The sequence below is a fragment of the Culicoides brevitarsis genome, chromosome 1 (genome assembly GCF_036172545.1).
Source record: "Culicoides brevitarsis isolate CSIRO-B50_1 chromosome 1, AGI_CSIRO_Cbre_v1, whole genome shotgun sequence".
NCBI classification, from domain to species: Eukaryota; Metazoa; Arthropoda; class Insecta; order Diptera; family Ceratopogonidae; genus Culicoides; species Culicoides brevitarsis.
The window spans coordinates 32,089,595-32,114,454 of NC_087085.1; the positions used below are offsets into that span (position 1 = coordinate 32,089,595).

General features: G+C 27.5%; 4 protein-coding genes across 6 annotated transcripts in view; 1 reads left to right on the forward strand and 3 right to left on the reverse strand.

Moving 5' to 3' along the window:
- Positions 1-365: 365 nt before the first annotated feature.
- LOC134831275 (cell division control protein 6 homolog) lies at positions 366-1,953 on the reverse strand. The gene has a single exon (XM_063844970.1). The coding sequence runs from the start codon at positions 1,920-1,922 to the stop codon at positions 405-407; it is 1,518 nt and encodes a 505-aa protein (XP_063701040.1). The 5' UTR covers positions 1,923-1,953; the 3' UTR covers positions 366-404.
- Positions 1,954-2,311: 358 nt separating this feature from the next.
- Positions 2,312-4,760, forward strand: LOC134836921 (zinc finger MYND domain-containing protein 11). Its single transcript, XM_063852206.1, has 3 exons — positions 2,312-2,607; positions 2,676-4,345; positions 4,409-4,760. Exons 1-3 carry the CDS (start codon positions 2,463-2,465, stop codon positions 4,535-4,537), a joined length of 1,944 nt encoding a protein of 647 aa, XP_063708276.1. The 5' UTR covers positions 2,312-2,462; the 3' UTR covers positions 4,538-4,760.
- Positions 4,648-10,624, reverse strand: LOC134837648 (uncharacterized). Its single transcript, XM_063853029.1, has 7 exons — positions 10,472-10,624; positions 9,302-9,706; positions 8,446-8,700; positions 8,186-8,350; positions 7,393-7,753; positions 5,747-6,784; positions 4,648-4,928 (listed from the first exon to the last, which is right to left on the reverse strand). The coding sequence occupies exons 1-7, from the start codon at positions 10,622-10,624 to the stop codon at positions 4,795-4,797; spliced, it is 2,511 nt and encodes an 836-aa protein (XP_063709099.1). The 3' UTR covers positions 4,648-4,794.
- Positions 10,625-12,099: 1,475 nt separating this feature from the next.
- LOC134831712 (serine/threonine-protein phosphatase 2A regulatory subunit B'' subunit delta) overlaps positions 12,100-24,860 on the reverse strand; it is a 39,876-nt gene continuing 27,115 nt past the window's right edge. For 2 of the 3 annotated variants that reach the window (XM_063845632.1, XM_063845555.1), the window contains exons 4-11: positions 23,922-24,013; positions 20,260-20,493; positions 19,070-19,340; positions 18,840-18,996; positions 18,484-18,788; positions 18,176-18,334; positions 16,846-16,922; positions 12,100-13,014 (exon numbers count right to left, since the gene is read on the reverse strand). In XM_063845632.1, coding sequence (XP_063701702.1) covers positions 12,918-13,014; positions 16,846-16,922; positions 18,176-18,334; positions 18,484-18,788; positions 18,840-18,996; positions 19,070-19,340; positions 20,260-20,493; positions 23,922-24,013 — 1,392 coding nt within the window. In that variant the 3' untranslated portion in view covers positions 12,100-12,917. Of the gene's footprint in view, positions 13,015-14,483; positions 14,664-16,845; positions 16,923-18,175; positions 18,335-18,483; positions 18,789-18,839; positions 18,997-19,069; positions 19,341-20,259; positions 20,494-23,921; positions 24,014-24,860 lie in introns of those variants that run through there. The other variant, XM_063845706.1, reaches the window with a different exon arrangement.

Genomic DNA, 24,860 nt, shown 5'->3' on the forward strand with positions numbered 1-24,860 from the left:
TTTTTTAAATTTTATAAACAATTTTCTGAAGATATTTTAAAGTTAATTTTTTTTTGTATAAAATTCAGTTAAAAATGTAAAAAAAACAATTATTAATTTTTTTTATTTTTATTTTCATTCATAAGAACTTTTTAAAATACCTAATTATTTTTTGTAAATTTATTTTATTTATTTGAATAATTTTCTATTCTCTTTTTGACTTAAAAAAAATATTTTTTATAAAATTTTGTCCAAAAATTCAAAATTGATTTTTTTAAAGGATTTTTTCATTTTTTAAAATGTTTTTTTCATTTTTTAACTAAATAAATCGAAAATTGCCATTAATAGTATTTTAGAAATATTAAAAAAAAACTTAAGATATTGTGAAACATTTTTATTAAATTTTCTGTCTTTAATTCTTAAAATTATCTACTTAAACATGATTTGTCGTCCAAAATTGTTGCTATCAATTGTTTATCCTTCAACGCTGCATTGACTTCTTGCTCGTCCCATTGGAGCGTGACACGATTCAAGCGAGATTCCTTCTTTTTTAACACTCGAATGATCCCGCGAACTTCAACCAAGCTACAAAGACTCGAAAATTCCGTTTGATCGAGCGCCAAAAGGTTTCGTTTATTACAAACTCTCTTATAAACGTCGTGCAATCGACCTAGTGTGATGTCCTTGTTCTTGTCATGTTTGATAATCAGCAAAAGAGCGCATATCAGAAGCTTTTGTTGCAACGGAAAAGCATCATCTTCATCATTGGTGAGACTTTGTGCGGTACTATAAACATTATTTAAGACACTCAGTACTTCTTTGATTTGAACTGGAGCTGCTTCAGGCTTTTTTTCTGCTTCATTGGAGGGATTTTCAGTCTTTGTTCCATCAATCATGGATGAAATTTCGTGAATATCTAAAACTTTGTTCCGTTGTTCGGCAATTTCGACAACTCTTCGTCCAATATCGAGCGCTCGACGAATGTCTCCTGACACGGAAGCGACTTTAGCGGCAAGTAATTGAAGAGTTGTTGCTGGAAACAGATCCAAAACGCCTCCTTCCTCCAAACGAGACTTGAAAATGTCGACAATTTGTGCTTTGGAGTACGGAGTAAAGTGAATTAACTCCGGTTTGAGTTCGCATTTCGCTTGGAGACGCGAAAGTAAGCGATCTGTCAAGTCGAGAGCGTTTGCGATGCCAACTAGAATAACTTTTGACTTTTCCCACGAAGGCCATTCGAAGATTTTGTACAAAACTGTTTGTTTATTCGTCGATAACTGATCGATTTCGTCAAGTACGAGCATTACCATTTTATGACGCGACACCAAAAAGTCCTCAATTGCCTTTAAATGATCTTTTTCCGTCGTTCCTTTGGGTTTTAATGCCAATTCCGTTGAAATTCGCTTATAAATGCTTCCCGCAGACGACATCGAGGTACAATTGATGTAAACAATCTTGATTCGTTTCTTGTAATTGTCGTTATTCATGATTTTCATCAACGAGGCAGTCTTTCCAGTTCCGGGTTGTCCACTGATGTACAAACTTCCGGATTTTTCGGCGTCAAGATGGGAGTCGATCAAGCTCTGAAGACGTTTTAACTCATTTTCGCGTCCCGGCAAGTTGTAGTTTTCATTATTTGTGAGAGCACGACGGGCATTTTGGTATTTGGTCTTTTCCTTTGGCTTTTTTTGGGGTGAAACGTCGTCTTTTTTCTCGTTTAAGTGCAACGATGCCGAAAATTGGGCTGAAACTCCGGGCGAATCTGGCTCGGCAACGGGACTTTTCTTCCGTGTCTTTGTGGGCGATTCCTCTTCGATGAGTTTTTGGGGACTTTGACGCTTGCGAGTCGAAATTCTTTTGGGTTTTTCGATTTCTACGATATTTGTGTCGATATTCTCCTTGTAACAGACATTTTGGGAGGCTCTTCTAGTCAAACGAGGCATTTTTTTAGCTCACTTAAAATTTTGATAATTTTCTTTGTTGGCAACGATAAAATTTATAAAGCCTTTTGTGATGAAAATATCAAAGCGCTTTTAAAAAATTTCAATTTTTATTAAAAAAATATTTTTTTTAAATAAAAAATTAAAAAATATTCGATCAAAAATAATTTTTAATTAAAAAATATTTAAAAATTCAATTTTTTAACGAGAAAAAATTAAAATTTTCTTTAAAAATCAGTCACGGACAGACAACAAAAAATCAATTTCCAAAAGGAATGTAAAAAATTGACCGCCAAATGAAATGTCATCGCAAATGTCAAAAATTAAAGGTAAACAAAACAATTCAACGTAACTTTTTTTGATATTAAATCCTAATTTAAACTCAAATTTCGTAATTATCATTGACAAAAATCGATTTCGAAGCAATGTTGAATCTCATTTGAACCCAAAAACATCAAAACTCATCAAAAATTCAAAAATTATCGAAAGAAAATTGAAAACTTTGAAGAATTTCAAGGACCAAGGATAGAAAACTGGCTCAAAATGCAGCAACAACGTCGCGCTCCCATCGTCGGAGTCAAAATAATCTGGACCGCAGTGCGAAAACTCACAAATAGCAAGAACGGCGGAAGTATCAAACACGATGCTTTAGTGCGGGAAGTCACCAGCGTCGGACATTTTGTGAACGGTAATTTTTTTTCTTATCATCCGTTAGAATTTCTTATCGCCACGTGAATTTATTTTTTTAAATTTCAGAGGATGTGGTTATTCATGTGATTGACGATGCAGTTCACGATGGAATTTTGATCAAATCTGAAGATGGGCTCCGTTTGAAAGATGCCGACCTGAATTATCCCGAAAATTTGGCGGATTGGTATTGTTACGAGTGTCACAGCGGCGGCGATGTAAGGAAATGCGACAATTGTTTGAGGGTTTTTCACATGTCTTGCATCAAGACTGACGCGCAAAAGCAGGAATTTTGGGATAAATTGGACTATCACGTGGATAAAACGCAAAATAAGTCGTTTACGTACAAAGAACCCGTTGAACAAACACAAAATTTGTCGATTTCGGACAATTCCAATTCACGGAGATTCTGTTACGGATGCCGGTTGATCCATAATGGGCGTGCAAAGTACAAGGACATCGGTAAAGAGGAGTTAAATTACCTTTTAACGTTTGTTTTCAATCGTGTTCATTCTTGGGTCAACGAAGATACGTTCTCGTTGCAAAATAATTCCGTGCCAAAAGCCGCCTATATCATGGAAAACATTGAATTATCGATCCAGCATCTAATGCGCTTTCCAACGACCATCGAAATGATCAAAACCAAACTCGCCAATCAGGAATACACGATTTTTGAGGAACTTTTACGCGATATTTTGGATGTCGGACACAATTTGGCGCTCGTTTTCGGTCCTCATTCCGCGGAATTTGAAGCTTCGAATTTTTTGTTTGCCGATGCGCAATTCGAAATCGGCGAAATTAAGACTTGTCGTGATTGTTATCGACATTCCAACGAGAAATTCGACAAAAATTGGTTTACAGTGCCTTGTGCGTCGCGCGAACATCAACTCGTTTACGCAAAAGCTCCGGGATTTCCCTATTGGCCCGCAAAAGTCGTCAAAATACACGATGATGGAAAATATGACGTTCGATTTTTTGGCGGCGAACATTCTCGTGCGATAGTGCATCAACGTAACATAGAGCCCATCGACAAAAACATCAAAAGATTGAACAGCGGCAAAAATGTGACAAAATCTCTGCAAGTAGCGTTAAATGAACTCAAAGAACATCAAAAACAACTCGAATTACCGAAGGAAAAATTCACGTTTGAGGGGGAAAAAAGCACACGTGCCAAGAAAAAGTGTAAATTTGTGCCAAACAAACCGACGGAAGTCGAAAAAACCGAGCAAAAAGCCAAAAAACGTACACAACGAACCATGAGTCTTCCCGCAGCGAGACCTACTGCTGCTCAAAGAAAGTTAATGGAGCCGAAAAAACCCGCAAAAGTCATTAAAACTGCCGAGCCGGAACAAAAACTGCCAGAAAATCAAGAATCTCGTCCTGAATCGCCAAAAAGGATCCCTGTGAACTTCGTTAAACCAATGGGTCCTGCCCCAAAACGTGTCAAACTCGAACGTGAACGAAAGATGATGGAAGAAAAGTCTTCCAATGAAGTCAATTTTGAAGAAAACTCATTGCCATCCAACAAAAATGAAGCAACGAACGTCGAAAAATCCGACAAAAAAGAAAATTCTTTGTCCAAACTCGAAAATCGCTTGGCCAAAGCGAAGACAATTGATGAAGTGCGCCAAATTTCCAAAGAAATGATGAAAAAAGAGCTCGAAAGTTACCAAAAGAAGATTTCAAAGTTGAAGGAGAAACATGAAGAGGAGATACGCGAAACTAAAAACAAGCAATGGGTAAGAAAATTCATGAAAAATTCCTCAAAAAATAATTTTTAATAATAAATTTTCGAATTTTAGTGCAAAACATGTTTCGAAAGTGCCAATTACTTCTGTTGCTGGAACACGTCTTACTGTTCGAAGGAATGTCAACGTCGCGATTGGGAACTTCATCGTCGTACGTGCAAACGTAAACCACAGTCGAAATAACAAACAAAATTTAGCTTTTAAGGAAAATTCTTTATTACTTTCACGAAGATTTCATTTTCTAAAAAGGAATCGAAAAAAATCTAACGTAACTTCTATATCTAGCCGTACCTAAAGCAAAGTATTCCTTCGAATGTGATATTATGTTAACTACGAATAACAATTACCTTTATTAATATTAGTTTAAATGGCGCAAAATTTTTCTATTAAAGAACGAAATGTGAAATAAATCAAAAAATCTCGAACTTTTTGAGTTGTTTTTAAAAGGCTTCAGCTCCATGGCAAAGAATGAACTTGACGAAGCGATTTCTGGTGCGTGCCCGTAACTCAAGCCATCGTTGTTGGTTTGGAACGAACATTTCAGGGGGCAGTTGTTGGGGTTCGTCGTCACCTTCTGTAATGAAAATTTATTGAAATTAAAATATTTAATTAAAATAATAAATATTAAAATATTTTTTACAAAAAATTAAATTTAAAATTTTTTTTTCTTTTAAAAGTCTTTCAAGAAATTTTTAATTTTAGAAAAATATATGAAATATAATTTGCCAAAAAATTAATTAAACCAAAATTATTTTTTTTTATAATTTTTTAGAAATTTTAATTTTTTTATAGGATTTTTAAAAAAATAAATTTTTGTAAAAAAAAAATTTAAAATTAAGAAGGTTAAGGTTAAGCTATATTTTGAACAATTTTTTACCTGGAATTTTTTATTTTATAATTGATTTTAATTTTTATTAAAAAAATTTTTTTTCAAAATTATTGAACATTTTTTAAATTTAATGATTTTTTTGTAACTTTTCACTTAAAAAATTCTAAAATTTATTTTAAATCTCAAAAATATCAAAATAATTAATTAAACATTGAATAAATGTTGAAATTCCGACATTTTATATGAAGAAATATTTTAAAAAATTTGAGATAAAACATTTTTTTTTCGAAAAAAAACTTTAAAATAAATTTGAAAAGGTCTAATTAAACTTAATTAATTTAATTACTGTATAACTAATTTTTTTTATCAATTTTAAAATTTTCAAAGTTTCTTGAGAGATTTTTTGAAATTATTTTTTTTTAATTCTTCATTTTTTTTTTAATTTTTTTTTAAATTTTTCTTTTTTTTAATTTTTCATAATTTTTTTTCCGAAAATTTTTAATAAATTTTGATAATATTATACAAAAATTTCGTTTTTTTTTAATTTTTAAAAATTCTCTTACTTTCTCCCTTGCGACGTCTTTTCTTCGGTGTCGTTTCCATCGAAATAACTTCATCTGGTTTCCTCAGCAGCAATTTTCCAACTCCTTCACACATCCTCAACACCTCGTGCTTCGACAACAAGTCCCGATGTTCATCTTGCACCGCGTCACAATCGTTTAACCAATCCGCAACCCCGTCAAAGTCCTTCAGCAAGTTCATCGCTCCAACATGACTGAATTTGATCTTTTTGCAATAAATGTGATCCAACCAAGCCTCACACATAATTTTCAAAACAAGTCCAATTGTGTCGTAATTTTGCGTTGCTTCCAACACGGGCAGCAACAATTGCGTCAAAAAGTACGAAACATATTCGTTCGCTCGATGTTGCTTGATTTCCGTTTGCCAGATATTCGTATTGGGAAAACACAGTGAAAGTGTCGCCAGACTCGTAATGCGACAAATTTCCGCGAGAATATCCGTGCAATCATTCACCGTGTCCTTCAATTCGTCACGATTTGCCTTGATTTCTTCGACAACTTTCGCTCGTAAGGCAACGCAGGTCGTATCTTGCACCTCGAGCAACGTGGGTTCAGCCAAGTCGGGCACTCGTAGCTCTCGAAGTTGTTCCCAGCAGAGCAAAATGTCGTTTTGGACCAAGAAGAAATACTTCATATTCCATTCGGAACAAAGTTGTTTGCAGCGCGTAAGACACCAAATACGGACTGTGTGGATGGAATGATCCATTCTGTGAAGTACGGGAATTTGTTCGACGATCGGCAACTCACTCGCTATTGTCCCATTCCGATCACAACTGTTGGCGATGGCAACTAAGCTGTAGAAAAGTTCACTCCACAGGCGACCGCAAACGGTATTCTGGTTGGAATGAGCGTGAGTATTTGCGAATTCCGTATTTTCGTAGTTGTAGTCGATGTTGAGGCTTGACGATACGAGAGCGAGGCGAAATTGTTTATCCCATACGGATTCCATGACGTGAACGGATAACGTTTCTCCCAAGCCTTTAAGGGTGCTGAGAATTGGTTCAGGAGCATCCTCGGGAGCTTGAAAAATTAAAAAAAAAATATTAGAAAATTTTTTTTTTAAATTAATTAAAGCTTCATTTTGCAAATTATTTTAAAATAAAAAAATCAAATTAAATAAATTAAGAAATTAAAAAATAAAAAAAAAAAAATAAAATTTAATTTTTTTTTAAATTAAAAATAAATAAATAATTAAAAATAATAAATTTTAAATAAAAAAAAACTAAAAATAAAAAATGTTATAAAGTTTAAAAATAATTTTTAAAAAAAATTAATTAATTTTGTAAATTAATAAGCTAATAAAATTATTTAAATTAATTTATAAAATTAAATTAATTATTAAATAATTTAAAATTAACTTAATAAATTGATTTTTCAATTTAATTTAATTAATTAAATGAAAAATTAAATTAAATTAAAACAAATCAAATTTTTAAAATTTAAAAATTTTATTAAATTTTTTAATTTTTAAAAAAAAAAAATTAAAAAAATATTTTAGTAAAAAATTATTAAATTAAAAAAATAAAAAATTTTACATTTTTTTTTATTTTTAAATTTAATTTTGTAATTTTTTAAATAATATATATTTAATTATTTTAAATATTTTTTAGGAAAAACTCATAACTCACCCAACAACATTAACCATTCCCTCAAATACTTTGCACATCCCGCAGGTCGACATGCCAACGGAGAAATATTCCACCAAAGCACGACATGTTCCAACGTACCTCCAACATGAGTCCAAATACCTCTCGAGCCTTTTTGCACCCATTTTTGCATCTCTTCCTTATTCATCGCTGGTCCCTCAAAAATACTCGGACAAAATTTGACACACTTCATTAAAACATTCGCGATATAAATTTCCTCATCAACGATCAAATTTTCGAGCAACTCATTCTCATCTGGCTCCGCTAACATCACACTAACTGCCATCGTTGCTTGTTGCAGAGCTTCTTTGGACATCGTATCGAAGACCTTTGACGTGTATTTCTAAAGAAAAAAATCAAAAAATTTTAATTTCTATTTAAATTTCGAAACAAAAAAAATTGAATTAAGGAAAAACGGTGAAAAGTTATGAGAGTAATAGACACAAAAAAGCGTGGCGAATTTGAGCTGAAAGTGAGACTTGTCAAATTTTATCAGAAAAAAGATATAAAAGAGCTTTTCTTAAGATAAAAATACGTCACTTCGTGATGAGCTAGAAAAAGACACCTACTTGAAAGTGATGTCTAAAGAGATCCAAATACGGTACATTGACACTCAATCACATCAAAAAAATCTAGCAACAAGTGAGAAAAAATGCACAAGTGTATTCACAGCATTTTATGAATTAAGAAAATATACGGTAAAAACGTGCGTGAGCGACAGTTGCAGCTTCTTGAGAAAAACAACACGCACAACATCAAAACAAAATTTACTCACTAGTTCCTCATCCAACTCGACATTCGACTCAATTTTCTGCTCAGTTTGGTTACTTTTCTCGGCAGTAACGAGTTTATTTGTGTTTTCTTTCGCGGCGTAATCGCAAATTTTTTTGGATGAAGCACTAGTGGCTGGAGACTTACTTTTGTTATTGCTTTTTTTTTTCTTTAATTTTTTTTTTTCAACCGGATAAAATAAAGAAAAATTTTAATTGACGAGGGACGAAATTTTTGTAAAATTAAATTTTTTTATCAACTTACAGCTGAAAAGTACATGTCATCGATGTCGTCGTCATCGTCCTCGTCAACGTGCTGTCCTTGTTGAAAAGTAACGGAAAGAGCTTGTGACGGACGTCGTTTTTGCGGAGGAGCCTTTAGATGTTCCGTGAGAGCTCGAAGAATTTCAATGCTGGAACATTCGGATTCGTCACTGGGATCGAGTTCGTTTTTGCAAGTTGTGAGCATGCAGTTGATGAGAGACAGGCAACATTGTTCGGCGCGGCGTTTTGAAACGATCTAAAAAAAATATTTAAAAGGCAAGTGAATTAATTGATTTTTAAAAAAATTATTTAAAATCTTAATTTTTATAAATTTTATTTTTTTTTTGTGAAAAATTTATAAAAAAAATGTTAAAAATTTAAGATTTAATTCTATAATTTTATTTTAATTCCTTTAAAGTATGAATTGAAAAAAAATATTTTTTTCTAATTTTTAATAACAAAACTCGTTAAAAATAAAATTAAAAAAACTAAAATCAATCTTGATTTAAAAAATTAATTAAAAAAAATTATTTTAAAAATTCAAAATTTTTGAATAATTAAATATTGATACAATTGAATTAAATTTTGATAATAAATTAAATTTATGATTTCAAAAAAATAAAAAAAATATTATATTTTAATCTCAAAATTAAAAAAAATATATTTTTATAAAAATAAAAAAAAACTTAGTTTATTTTTATTCGAAATTTTTAACATTAAAATAATTATTATTTTTTTCAGAAATTTTATTTATTAAACTTAAAAAATTAAAAAAGTCTGAATTTTAAAGTCAAAAATTATAAAAAAATTAATTTTTATGAATTTCCTGATTAAAAAAAATGTGAAAAAAAAATTACCTGCAAAATCATGCTAATATCCAACTTTTTCGGCGTAATCAGCAACGGCGGAAAGAACCTGCTACAAACTTGCGCTCCCGATGACGCGTGAAATTGCATGGCGCACGAAACGGCATCATTATACAAGCTACAAAGTTGCAACGCACTATCGAACACCACATCACTATTGTAGGGCGAATTGAACATAATCCTTATCATTTGGTGAAAAATAAACGTCAACTGATAATGTCTCTTTCGCAGATTCAACCTCAACTTGATGGATTTTTTGGCCAACATCAATTTATGAGGACTTCGTGTTTGGATGCCTTTATCTCCTGCCTGCACCGCTAACCGATTCAACCGAAATTGCGTTTTAGCCAACATCGCAAAACAATCGCGGGATTGCTGGAGCAAACGTTCAAACTCCTGAAAAATTACGATCAAGAAAAAAAAATATTTTTTTAATCCAAACCAAGCAAAAATACCAAATTTTAATAAAAAAAAAAATATTTTTTCTCCGAAATTCGATAAAAAACAGAGAAATGTCAAGCCCTTGAATAATAAATATCGCAAATATCATCTTTTTCAATTTGCGAAAAAAAAATCAGACGAAGGTACTTTATAAACACTCGAATTTTGATTGACAGACATGAAAAGGATCGACCTTGTATTTTGTACAATGAACTTTTTTATGTCATTCGACGAGCGACGAACATTTGTTTATCATTATTTAATGTTTATTTCAATTGTTTTCGAGTTTTCAATGCTTAAGCATGAAAATCGTACGCAAAATAAAAATATTGACGAAAGCCATGGCAACCATTAAAAGCGCAAGTACAAATATTCATAATTTTTTAGATGATCAAGCTGGGTTGGGGTTGAAATGCATACATTTTTTTGACCTACTTTATTGACTTCAATGGTAGATCCTTGAAACGAAGGTTTCGTTATTTACCGCAGAAAGTAAAAAAAAAATAATTTTTTATTCTGAGGTGTTTAAGAATTTCCTTTTTTTAGTAATAAAAAAAAGTTGTTTCAACAATTTATGAAAAAAAAAGTTTTAATTGCGTGAAATTCCCGATGATAAATTACTTGCTGCACGCTAAGTAAAAATTCTTTCGTCCTATTTTTTATATTTAATTTTTTTTTTGTATTTTTTTTTTAATTAAAAAAAATTGATACGATACTTACGTAATAGTCAGGCAAATCAACGTTAATTTCCGTGGCAAATTTTTTGCCCAAAGCTCTCAAATTCCTCACGAGAGCTCGGGACTCTTGAAATAACCGTAAACGGTCATTATGTTGCTTTGGCAGCCATTTTGTCAAGTTAACTTTGTTACTCATGGTGTTACGAAATTTTTTCAGGTGTCTTATATAATCACAATTTCAAGGAATTTTCACTTTTTTGCATGACAATTTCTAATATAGAAACTTTTTTTTGTGTGAAAATTCAGGAAAATTCCTTAAATCACAGCAAATTTGGTAATTTCTAGATTTTTCATCTTGATTTTTTTTATAAAATAGGACAAAACGGTATTTTCCAACCACTTTGTTTGAACTCAACCTTGGAACTGAAACTATTTGAAGCATTCTGAGCATTTAAATCGATCAAAAGAAACTTTTTTTTTGTTGATCGCATCTCTATAGAAACAATGACGAGAAATATTTTGTGTCGCTTATGAATGGAGTGCAAATTTAAAAGTTTTCGGTGAAGGTTGTACTATCATGTCATGCAATTTCCATTCATATTTACGCGAAAATTCAACAAGTATCTGCCGATCAGGTGTTTTAAGTCGCCTTAACAATAGAATACTTGTTGCATGTTCGTTGCTATAGGTCGTCATAGTGATGAGTAAAAGAATTCCAATTATTTATATTCCATTCATGTTTAGCCGAAAATTTACCTGAGAAGCCATGAACTCATGAAATTAAAATAAAAGAATTTTTTTAAATATTTTATAATATTTATTAATATTTTTTTTTTATTATTTTTCATTCAAAAAATTAACACTTTCTAATAATAATATAATAATATATTACAAGTTATTATTTTTATTTATACATACTATTTAATTAATTAAGTTTAGTTTTTCATTTTTTTTTTGTTTTCCTTTTTTTATCATGTTTGATTTTTGTTTTTATTTTTAATTTTTATAATAATAATCAATTGTTACTATTAAATATATGTATATTGGTATATTTTGATAGATTCAACGATAGGAGAAAGAAAAACGTTTGCTAATTCCGATCTAATTAATAAATAATATTAATCATATATAATACATTTTTTCGCTACTTCATAATATATATTCATATATATTTTTAAAACATTTGTTTATTTTAATAATATTATATTTATTTAGTAGTTTTTGTAGTATGTAGTAGAGCTTTTCGTCATGAATCGACATGATGACTGAGATTTATTCAACAAAAAAAAATTTTTTTTTTCGAATTTGGTTAGCGTTTGGAGGGTAACATTCGTAATAAATATAATTTTAATATATATATTAATTTTCCAATGATAATATTTTTATAATTTTAAATTGATACTATTATAATAATATTAATAATATGTTGTTGGGGAAGAAGCTCATTCGTAAATTATGCTATTTGTAATTAATTTTTGTAATATTTTTTGAAAATGATGAGAATTTGTGTAAATATATATAATTAAAATTTGTGTAAATATAGCACTTATAACAGAAAATTCAATTTGATTGAGTATATATTTATATATATTATTTAATGTAACACACATTATATATAATATATATATGAGAACAATTATATAAGATATTTTTGTAAATATTTTTAGGGTTCTGTACATTTTTTAGCGTATATGTGATAAAAAATAAAAATAATACAATAAAAAAATTAAAAAGTCATATATATGGTAAATAACTCCAATCATTATTATGTTAAATATTATTATGCGCATATCAGGTATACGCACATTAGCACAAACAGGGACTAGATTAAGGTGTTTATTGGTATTTTATTATTTTTTTAAGTGTTCATAATCTGATTAATTAATTTGTTACACGTCTATTGTTGTTAAGATATATTTTGTATTAAAAATAAAAAAATATTTTACTATTGAAAGCCTCATCTACATGTTTAGTAGTATTTTTCATATATATTAGATATTTATGTATAACACAAATATTTTTTCATCAATTTTGTGCATGATTAATAATCAGATTCACTATTAATTTATTTAAAGTCGTAAATTTGTCTTATATAGTTGTTGTCATGATCGTTATTAATGTCTTATTTTTCTAGCTCATAAGCAACTTATTAAATATTATTATTAATGGAGATTGCGTGTTTGATTAATATGGCAGAGCATTTTTTTTTAGTTATATTTTTGTTTTGTTTTGGAGTATTCATTATGATCTACATAATATTTTTTGTTTATTACAAAAAGATGGCAATTCACAAAGCTTTTAGAAAAAATTGCAAATCACACGTCTCCACTAAAAACTCCTCTAAATTCAATTTTAATTTCTCACAGCTTCTTCCTATAGTTAGTAACGTATTTTTGATATAAAAATTGTTTTTTGATGATATTTAGTTTAAATATTTGTAAAGTTTTAAATTTTCATGCCAATATCCTCCAATGATTAATAATAATAATTTATGAAGATGATTTTGACTTCTTCCTGCGTTTTCGCAAGTAACGTTTATAGTACGATTCAATTCTTTTGCGAGTGTCGCGTTCGTCAGGATCATATCTGTGTGAAAGAAATTAAGCCCAGAAAGAAAAGAAAATAGAAAAATGATAGCCAATGAGAAAATTTTGATAATTTTTAAACTTTTTTAAATAAAATATATTTTAAAAAATTAAAAAAATATATAATGACGAAATATTTACAGATGATTTTGATGAAAATGGCTCCGCGGTGATCATTAATGTTATAAAAACATCCAACTATGAAAGACAATTACTGATGATGATTTTGTTCTTTTATTATATGGTGCATATTTTTATTTATTTTAATATGATGACAATTTTATCTTTGGTCTGTTATTATGTTGATTATAATATGAAAATGTTTAAATTCATTTCTTTAATAAATATTAATTTTTTTTAAATTATTAATTTTAATTAATTTATTAATATTATTATCAATATGATATATTAGGTAATTTTACTATTCTAATAGATATTTATTACTTTTCATTAGTCATGTTTGTAGTAGAACCATAGGTCTTTTATCATATCAAAAGGCATATGATGAACGCTTAAACAATCTTTATGTGATACAATAATATTAACATATATATGATGATAAAAAAAATACTAAACTAAAATTAGTGCTAAATAAAACTTAAGATATATGTACAAAAATTAACATTTTAATGATGCACATTTAGATATGACACATATATTTTTCTCCATTCAAATTTTTTTTTTATATATTATTTTTCGCTAACAATATTTTTTTCATATAAATTAACATTCATGTATGTATAAATTTATAATAATAGTAACGATAAATTTGCAAATCAAGGCAATATGATTGTGTATTTTAATGATGTGTTTATAATAATAACCATAAATACAATTAAGAACAAAAAATCTCTATCCTTTATATATATTTTTGTTTTCATAAGTTATTTTCTTACTATATTTTATTGTTTTTAAACATGTTTTCTGTATGTTTTAGGTATAAAAAGCGCTAAAGATAAACAGTTTGTGACAAATCTTATGTTATCGTAATATTGTTGTATAAAAAAACCTAAATTAAATGATATATTTGGCATATTTTGTTTTGTTTTTGTAAATTTCTAACATAATATTCACGCAAAATAATTAAAAACAAGAATCTGGCATGTTTTTTGTACATTTAAACAATAAAATATTGTTAAAAACAGTCTAAAGGTTGATATTTTGTGTTGTTGATATCATGTTTAATCCAAAACATAGCTAAGAAGAATTAATTTTATTGTCATTTAAATTATTTTCAAATAAAAAAGAACATTTTTAAGCCACATTTCGATTAAACACGAGCTTTAATGATGATCAAACATTCAAATATTAAATTATATAACATGTATTTTTATTATTATAATGTTCTTCGGTATCATTAATATTATACTATGTAATGTATGAACGATACACCGACCATTAAAAGCTGAGTACATTATTGCAAAGTTGTTTTCGTTTTATTTTTATACATTTTGATATAAAAATCCTCGTTAACGGATAAATATTGGTTGAAAATAATAATTAAAAAAAAAATTAATTACTAATTAAATAGCGATTCACTACTACTGTAATTGATATTATTGCGTGTTTTACCACTCATTAACGCAATCGTCAATTTGTGATTCTAAAATATCAATATTTGATTCATATTCTTCATCCTCATCATATGACCTAAAAAAATGGAAGAAAAAATGAAACACGTAAAAAATGATTTTTTTAAAGTTTTATGAATTTTTTTAATAACAAAAAAAAATGGCTTTGTTAGAGTTTTATGCGATTTATTTTTTGTTCGATATTTTATTAGTCGAAGCTTAAGTTAGTCAGTATTTTTTTTTGCAGTTAGTCTGTCAAGTGCATTTATTTTTAGTCTTTTGCAAATAAAATCTGTTATTTATTTAAGTTTTTATTATCTCACAAAGTTGTCATCTTGCTCACTCTATTAATGTCTTTGGCTAAAAGCTTTAGTTTGTTTGTTTTTAGAAAAAAAAATGTGCAAACGGCATCGTTTTTAACACATAAAAAACAGACTTCTCTTACCACAAGTAGACTTAATGAGACACTTAATGAAATTCTACTGAGATAACATATGTAATAAAATTATCGCAATTTTTTTGGTCGTTTACAGAAATCTGGTTTACTCCTCCCTTTGCACGAAAAAATGAAATAAAATAGAAAAATGTATGAAAATGTTTGTAAACAACATGAGAGAAAGAGAAGAAAGAGGTCCTTGAAAAATATTAAAAAATATTTCTTTTGTTATTAAAATTTAACGTTACGTCGCTTTTGTTATCAGCCTTTCATGAATTTTCCAAAAGTTTGTCAAAAAGTTTTCTAATACTTGAAATTTTTACTCTTTTCTCTCGTTTCATATTACAAGACAAGAGAAAACATACAAAAAAAAGGATGGAGGAATGAAGCTTTAATGTCAAACTTGATGTAGATAGTGCATGATCCTGTCATGTCAGGAAAGGTCGAAAGAGAAGAAAAATTAAAATTATGTAAAAGAAGAGATGACACACAAAAACGATGAAGGATGAAGATATAAAATAAAGTTTGTGTGGCTATAGGTTAACTTTAAGTCAATTAAGTTATCTAACGAACGTTTTTTATGTCTAAAAAAGTAAACTTGGGATATAATTGTCGAAAAAGTTTTGGATTTCCTCGTAATTAAATTTTCAGGAAGGATTTTTTACATCAAATTAATTAAATTTGTTTGTATTTTGACAATTTTTTAAAGACCTAAATTTTAAAAATTAATTTTTTAAAGTTTCAATTTTAGTATTTTTTACTTTTTTAATTTTTAAAATAAAAAATAAAATTAATCTATAATTAAAATAAATAAATAAAAGAAAAATTAAATAAAATATAAAAACAAAAAAAAATTCAGGGGGAAAAATAAAAATAATTAAAAAAAAGGAAAATTTTTTACATTTTTTTGTACTTTTTTATTAAAAAACGATAATAATGTTTAATTTAAATAATTTTTATTATAATTAAGAATTAATTATTATTTCTTTTCAATCTTGAGATTTTTATTAAAATAATTATTTTATATATTTTTTAATTATTTTCTTTCAAAAATAAAAATTTTTAAAATTTTTTTAAAGTTTAATTTTTAATTAAATTTTAATTTTTTAAATGAATGCAAAATCAAAAAACATAAAGAAAAAATATTATTTTTAAAAAAAAAATAAAAATTATTTTTTTTTAAAGTTTTTTTTAAAAATTTTAATTTTTTAAATAAAAATTAATTATTATTTTTTTAAATCTTAAAAAATTTCAATTAAAATATTTTTTTTTTTAATTTCCTTTCTAATTTAATTTTTAAAGAAACCCAAAACTTTTTTGATAATTGTAACATCCTTAATTAGATACTTTTTTTTAGCAAAAATAGTATGAATATTCCTTTTTTTTCATGAAAATCCTTTTTACTCTTTAAGCCTTGAAAATACAAGTGTTTCTGGTTTTTAATTAAATGCGACAACAACTTTTGCTATTCACAAACTTATAAGCTCAAGTGTTTGCAAAGTTTTCCACAAGTTTAGCCATTTTTATTTAATAAACGAAAATTATTCCAAATCCTTTGTTTAAAAAATTCCAACCAACAGAGAAAAAAAAGGATTTGGTCGAAAAATAATTCTCAGTAAAAAGGCTTTTTATACAAAGGAAAATATTCAAACTATTTAGCATTTTTATCGTCCTGATTTCAGTCAATTTCTTTCTGTCTGTCGTCAATTGCCGATATTTTTCGAGCCGAAGACGAATAGTATTCTGTTTTGCATAACAACACCTCCAGTTGATGCCGTAAAAATAAAAGAGAGAAATAAATAAATAAAATAAAAATAAATTTTACCCTGCTGTTTCTGCTGCACTTTCCTCCGCCACGAGCAATTCGTACTCTTGTGCTGCATATCTGTCCCAATCAGACAACTGAAAAAAAGAAAGAAAATTTCCAAATAAATGAGCTGAATGTGATTTTATGGCTTTGACTGTGTCATGCAATTCGGTGTACTACGTGACAGAATTTGCCCTGGTTCGGAGGCGATTCAGACAAGAAGTTAAGTTACAGATGAACATTTTTGAACGTAAAATGTGCTAATATATGTTTTGCTTGAACACTACTTGGGAATGCTGTTGCCCTTTGAATGCTTTTGTGTAAAAGACGACGACGCAAAAGACGACAAAATGATGAATTTGTCGTGTTGTTTGAGTGTCAACAACAAAACAATAAGAATTTCAATGTTTGTTTGGCATGAACGGAGTATGAGCTTATCGAGATGCTCTTGACCTTGACATTCGTAAAATTTGAACGAGGAGTTAATGGTAATTTTTTTTTAAAAATCGAATTTATTTTATTTTTTGGTAAATTTTAAATTTTTTATGTGTTTTTTAATGAAAATTTCACATTTACGTACTCCTCAAAGATAAATAAAAAGCAAAAAAGGGACAAAATATTTTAACTTTTATATGGCTAAATTTTAAATTTTTTAATGTGTTTTTTAATGAAAATTTCACATTTACGTACTCCTCAAAGATAAATAAAAAGCAAAAAAGGGACAAAATATCAAATTAGTATTTCCAATTTAATTAAATAACATCTAAAAATGTTCATCTTTAACATTTTCTCTTGCAAAAAATCTCAATAAAAAATTAATTTTGTCGAAAAACAATTACTAGTATTCTCATTTTTGTACTCCTCAAAGTCAAATGACGAACAAAAAAAGGACAAATCAACAAATTTTGCAATTTTTTTTTTGATGAAAAAATAAAAATGTTTAGTTTTTTCTACTTTCTTGCAAAAATTCGAAAAATTAAATTTTAAATTTGAATTTTATCGAGAAAAACTACAAATTTTCATACTCCTCAAAGAAAAAAAAAACAAAAAAGGGAAAAAATAGCAAAATTATCCGATTATTGTATTAATTAACATCTAAAAATCTTCAGCTTTAACTTTATTTCTTACGAAAATTTGGAAAAAAAATGAATTTTGTCGAAAAAATTACAAATTTTCACATTTTTGTACTCCTCAAAGACACGCGACAGACAGACAAAGGACAAAGTGTATTTTTTTAAACATTTTTCGCAAAACTGCGCAAGGTGTCAAGCTTAAAACGACCTTTATTGCCGCAAGTCATGCCATGACGATTTAAGTAATTAATTTATTTGTCGATAAATAGACTTACCTCGTCATTTTCACGCGTGGCAAACGGATCTCGTTGCTCGTGTTCCAAATATTTCTCTAGATTGAAGAATGTATCAAAGAAAATGGGTGTCATTCGACATCGCTTTAAGTCACCGAGTTGTATACAGCCTTGTTTTGTTGGTTTTATCATGTCAAGCATCTGCAATAATTATTAGCGAAACGTTAAAAAAAATAAAGAATGAAGTCACAGACGATGTTAGCTAACAACAAGAACAAATGTTTGCTTGTCTTTTTAACAGTTTGCGTGACGCAAACACAAGTTCAAACAAAAAATGATGATGAACTTACTTGACACAGACAATCTTCGAACGGTAGTGTCTCGATACCGATAGATTCCATTCGTTGTTGTTGCTCCTCGTAGAAATACTCGAGTTCGTACATCGACAAGATGCCGTCGCCATCGATGTCCATGCAACGGAACCAATATTCGATGGCGGTTGGATGCGTTTTGTCCTCTTCCGCCAGCAGGAACCACACGAATTCCGTGTAGGACATGCGAGGCCCATTTGGACCAATGGGACAGGGATTGCCCGTTTTACGCCCACGCGTTACACAGCCCGAAAATATTCGCTCAATCATGCGAGTGGAGATTGCTAAAAGACAGAAAAAATTATTTTTTGAAAAAAAAAAAAAAAAAAAATTACCGTGATCATTATGCCGCGCCAAATCCGTTTGATCAATAAATAGATCATGATCGCGATCAAGTTCCCAGAATTTACAATAAATTACATAAAATTGTTCATAACTAAAGTACGCCATAATTTGATTGATATCTTCTTCTTCTTCTAACAATTGAATTACCTTGAAAAAAAAAATAATAAAAATTAATTATTCATAAAATAAATCTCACAGAATAAATAATTAAAATACTCACATCTAATAAATTTGATCTTCGCAGCTCGGCAACGGAAATCTTGCCTGTCCAACTCCTATTTACGGTGTAGTAGATGCGAGAAATTACGGTGTGCACGTAACGCGAATGAAATTCGGATGCTTCTTTCAGGAAAGCCAGTCCGGGGTGGGTATCGACAACGTCTTGTATTAGCGGTGCAAAATCTTCAGGTAAAATCCAGGGACGTGACATGTTGCCACGTGACATAATGTACACGAAGCGTGATGCCGAATCATGGCAAAATGTCGTCATGCTGCAAAGATAAATTTAAAAAATATTTTTATTACATATTAGGTCACAAAAAAATTTTTATTTTAGATTTTTTTGCCCTTTTTGAAAAGTTAAAAATTAAAATAAAAAAAAATAATTAATTAATTTAATTTTTAAATTTATTTTTTTTTAAATTTCTTTAAAATTTATTTTTTCTTAAATAATTGAATTTAAATTTGATTGTTAAATTAATAAAAAAAATTAAAAATAATTAATTATTTTAATTTAAAAAAAATATTTTATAAATTTTTTCAAATTTTTAAAACCTTTTTATTTTTTTTTTTTTTTTTTTTTTTGAATTTTTTTCTTTATAATAATTTTAAAAAAGTATAGTTAGGTACACTTAATTTTTAATTTTTTAAATTTAATTTTGAAATATTTTATTTTATTTATTAATTTTTTAATTTTATTTTAATTTGCCAAATTTTTAATAAAAAATAATTGTATGGCAAAAATTTTAATTAAAACTTGAAAAAGCCTTATTTAAAAATATGCATGAAGATAAATTATTTTTTTTAATTAAATAATCTGAAGTAATAATCGTCATTCATGCGACTGTAATTAATATTCAATTATGCAAAAAATAAAATGTCTGAGAAAAATTCCAATCACAATCAATATCATTGAGATTTTTTTATACGATTTAATTTTTTTTATCAAGCAAAATAAACAAAAATTGACAATGACTAAGGAATATTTTTTTAATTTTTCTAAAAATATCTCGAAGTCTCATTCAATCTGAAGTAATAATCATCAGTTCAGGCGCATTACAGACACAAAAAAAAATCAAAATGACGCAAATTTAAATGATTTCTGTTTTTTGTCTAAACTGACTCATCTTCAGTTGCGACAAGCAATTCCCTGTTGTAAATTTAATTTATAAAAAAAAAAAGTTCACTTACCGCCTCCAGAAATCGATAAATTTATTGCCATCGACGGCACCAGTTGGGGAAAGAGGTGTCGCCATAAATAACGGAACTCGCCAATAAAGTGGCACCTGGCACATTGTAACAATAATATGAAACTTATCTCGAGGTACATGGAAGTCATCAAATCGACTGAATGTCTGTTCGAGTCGTTGTAACGTCGTTTCCGTCTGAATTGCTGGCGGAGGTTTGCCATGTGGGAAAAAGAATCTGAAACGAAAAAAAAAATGTGAAATTAATTATCAGTTATGACAAAAAAAAAATATTAATCACAATAAAAATGATGATACGGCGAATTACGAATGTCAATTACCTATCTGTTCGGGAAATATAACAATAAAAACCGCCACTCTCTCGTATTTATTTATTATTATATTTTTTTATTCATAAAATACACGCATAATGACATATTCATATGGGTACGAGAGCTAAATGTACAAAACCGGCCTTTTTGGGTTTCGTTTCATTTATTTATTTTATTTCATTGTTACGCAGTCACCACAATAAACCGTCGACTCTTCATTCAAATACACAAAAAAAAAAATATGAATTGCAATGAATAAAGCTTATATTGGTAGACAAAAAAAAAGAGAAATATGAATAGTATTTTGGCACAAAAGAGCAATTTAGTTTTATGAGTCAAGAATCGAGTGTGATTGTGATGCCAAGAGGGACCGTCTTATTTTTCATCTCTCTGCTCACATAAAAATGGATAAAAGGCTTTTACACTCGGTTTGTAAAGGTTAAGTTTTTTTCTCTTTTCTGCAGAATACATTCATCAATTTTTTTTATTGAATCGATGAAATTTTTTTTGTTATTTTTTGGACATAGCTGTTCAATGCGAAACGTTTGCAAAAAAAATATTCAAAGTTAAAAATTATTTAAAAAAAAATAAATTAAATAATATTTAAATTTAAAATTAATTAAAAAATAATAATAATATACATAATTTTTTTTAATTATAGGTATATTTTTAAATAAATTTTTATGAAAAAAATTAATATTTCAAAAATATATAATAATGATAATAATAAAAAAAAATTACAAAAATTAATGTTTTATCGAAATATTCAATAGTAATTAAATTATTTTAAATTATTATTTATATAAATTATTTATAATTATTTTTTAAAATTTATTTTATTTTAGTGATTTTCAAAGTTTTTATTTTACTTTTTTACGTTTTTCTAACTTCTTGATTTTTTAAAAGGACTTATGACATTTTTTCTTTTTTTTTTTTTTAATTCTCTGATGATTTTTTTTTTATAAAATTTCCCTTATTTTTAATAACTTTTTTTGTTAATTTACCTGAAGATTTTAAATTCTTAAAATTGTTTGAATATTTTTTTTTTCAAATTAATTTTTCAAAATAATTTTTAATATTAATTTAGGCCGCTCCAAATGAAAATCAAAAATAAATAAATATTTTATTTAAAAAATAAATTTTTGAAAATAAAATGGGGGGGGGGCAAAATAAAAAAAATTTGAAATACTATTTTCATACAAAATGACAAAATTTTTAACTATTTTTGAGTGTTAAATATGTTTTATTTATTTTTTTTAATTATCTTTTTTGAGATTTGCTAATTTAAAATATATTTCAGAATGTTACATATTAAAAATAAAAGAAAAAAAAAATTCATAAAAAATAACTGTCAAAAAAATTTGAAAAATAAATTCAATAATTTTGTGAAAAAAAATTTAAATAAGAAAATTTATGTTAAATTAGGATTTTTTAAACAAAAATTATTAAAAATTTAAAACTTTTTAAAAAAATTTCTACTTCTTGAAAAGTTTTGAAAATACACCTAAAAACGAAATATTTTTGATAAAATTTTCAATTTTTTTTTTAAAATTTTTTTTTAAATATCGGACTTTATTTTTGATTTTCATTTATAGCGGCCTTATTAATATTAAATATTAAAAATTTTAATAAAAAAAAATATAAAAAAATAAACTTTTGTCAAAATTCACGAACAGCCTCTAAATTAAACCCTTGACGATGCTAATTTTCCTCTTTTTCAAACAAATTCCCCTTTATTTGCTTACATCTCAATCTTCAATCTCATAATAATGTCATGATAATACCGAAGTAGTCCCATAAAAAATCCAATAAATTCACCCTCTCCTGAACGCCGAAAGACAAACAAGAAAGAAAATGAAAACAATAATGTTGAATATTTACTAAAGTTAAACAGCAACAAAGCTGAACGGCAGCACGGCAGCTAAATAACGTGACAATAAAGCCACACACAATGTTTTGCAGGATATGTCGACTCCTCTATTCAAACAGTCAAAGTCAATGTCGTACATTTGGATAAACAAAATACTGCCGCACAAAAGCAAAGAAACGCACGAGCGGTCGTCACTCGGTGGTATAATAAAAGCTAACAACCCTCAAGGTCGTTTTTTCATCAACAAACGAGACTCGAGCTGCTCATGATGATGATAGTGGTTGAAACCACAATAAATTAATGTAGATTATTGGAGATCGCAAAAAAGGAAAATATTTTTATTATTTTTGAATTTTTTTTAACTCTCAGATTGGAACAAAATATTTTTTTGTCCTTTTTTAATAAGATTAACAAAATTTCTTTAATTTTCTGTCGTTACCTGAGTTAATATTTTAAGACGAATGTTTATTTTGACCGCCATGAAGGCAAAACTGAGTCATTAATCTCAGCTTAGTGTGACAAAATTAACGTAAATTTTTCATCAAATGCAATTTCGTGAAGTGTGAGTTAAAAAAAGGACCAAATTTATTACCCGTATTATGTGTAATTTAATATTTTTTCTTTTGGAATAATTAGGATGAGTACCTTTTTTATTTAGTGAGGAAGGTATCTAAGAAGATATTAATTTTTTATGGGACTCCAAGACGACAAACGAAATTGCTTGGAAATTATTTTTTCGAAAGCAACAATTTTTTTCGTCTATCCAGCAAATTTTTCATATATTTAAGGATTTCGTGGAGTGGGCTGGTAATTTTTATTATTATACGATAATTTTTCATGAAGATTTTTTTTTATTTTATATTTTCATGGAAATTCACCATCTGTTTTTTCTTTCTTCTGTTTCTTCCGTTAATTTAAACTTTATTGAATATGTGATTCAATATAAAATTTTTAAAAGAACCCACACGAACAAGTCTCTCTTTTGGTATAAAACGAATGGGTTTAATTGAAAAAAAAAAAAACTTCTTCCATTCACTTTCTTGCAATATTTAGTGTGGCATAGAATGAAATGCAGACAATGCAGTTGCACGTGCCATTTAATACACTTTTTTTTGCTATTTCATTCTTTTTGTTGACTCAGCTTTTTTTCAGTACTTTAAATTTAACAAACCACACTTTTGACACGAAGAAAAAAAATCGCACGAAAAAAACAGATTTTAAAAACAATAAATATGAAAGGTGTGGGAGAGTGGTTACAATGGCCAATGGATGCCAAGCACGTTTCAAACGAAACGAAAAAAAAAGTTTGTTTGTAAAACAATTTAAAAGATCATTAAAACTTTTCAAGTACCAATCAATTTGGAGCGTACGTTACTTCTTGAATATTTTTAAGGTAATTATTTGAAATTTTCAATTAACTTAATTTATTTCGAGGATTAATATTTTTTTATGACGAATACTTACTGTGGAATATACGCATTTTTGGCTGAGCTCTTGAGATGCCTCTGGAGCGTGGTGTGAATATTTGGTAACGACTGTCTTCCAACAAGTTTTGCCTGAAAAAGTTTAAAAATATTTTATTATTAATTAATTTATTTTTATTAATATTATTCATTTTTTTATTACTCTTAGTAAATTTTATTAATAAATTAAATAAAAAATTTATTAATTAATATTTATTTATTTTTTTAAAAATTATTTTATTTAAAAATTATTTTTTGATTATTTTATTTTTAAATAAATAAATAATTAATTAATAAATTTAAATTTATTTATTTTATTAATAATAAAATTTTCAATTGTCCATAATAAAAAATTAAAAATTTCAATTTATTTTTTAAAAAAATCTTTAAACTCTCAATTTTATATCATGAGAATTATTATAAATAAATTAAATTAAACATTTATTTATTTTAATTTATTTAGAAGTAGGTCTTGAGGTCACTAACATACAATTCGTATAATAACCTTTTTATATTTTATATATGTTCGAAAATTTTTAATCGATCAAGGTGAATTGGATAAACAATGGATTTTTTGTTTAAATTACAAATTACACATAAATTCATATTAAAATAGCATCGTTTATCCGATTCAATGGATACGAAAAGGTGTGCCAAAATTCGGAGCCAAATGTAAATAAAAAATCAAAAATTTAGGTAATCATTACATGAAAATCCGTTCCGGACAAAAAGACTTGCTAATGACTAAAAATGGGAATGAATTTCATAAAAAATTCTCTCTTTTAAACTCTCGTGACGACGCGCGGCGTTAAAGTCTTGTAGTATTCAAATTTTGACATGTTCATATGAAAAGTAAATGTTTATCTTATACTCCATGCTTATAAAGACATTTATTGCTAACACGTGTGTTTCTCCATAAACATGGCTGTTGTAAATTTAT

Bases quoted from the DNA above. Each gene is read 5' to 3' on its own strand.
- LOC134837648 (XM_063853029.1), bottom strand. From the start codon at position 10,624: ATGAGTAACAAAGTTAACTTGACAAAATGGCTGCCAAAGCAACATAAT. The intron at 8,701-9,301 runs GTAATTTTTTTT...TATTTTTTTTAG, and splicing joins ATATTAGCATGATTTTGCAG to ATCGTTTCAAAACGCCGCGC. The intron at 4,929-5,746 runs GTAAGAGAATTT...TTTTCATTACAG, and splicing joins AAGACGTCGCAAGGGAGAAA to AAGGTGACGACGAACCCCAA.
- LOC134831275 (XM_063844970.1), bottom strand. From the start codon at position 1,922: ATGCCTCGTTTGACTAGAAGAGCCTCCCAAAATGTCTGTTACAAGGAG.
- LOC134836921 (XM_063852206.1), top strand. From the start codon at position 2,463: ATGCAGCAACAACGTCGCGCTCCCATCGTCGGAGTCAAAATAATCTGG. The intron at 2,608-2,675 runs GTAATTTTTTTT...TTTAAATTTCAG, and splicing joins CGTCGGACATTTTGTGAACG to AGGATGTGGTTATTCATGTG. The intron at 4,346-4,408 runs GTAAGAAAATTC...TTCGAATTTTAG, and splicing joins AAACTAAAAACAAGCAATGG to TGCAAAACATGTTTCGAAAG.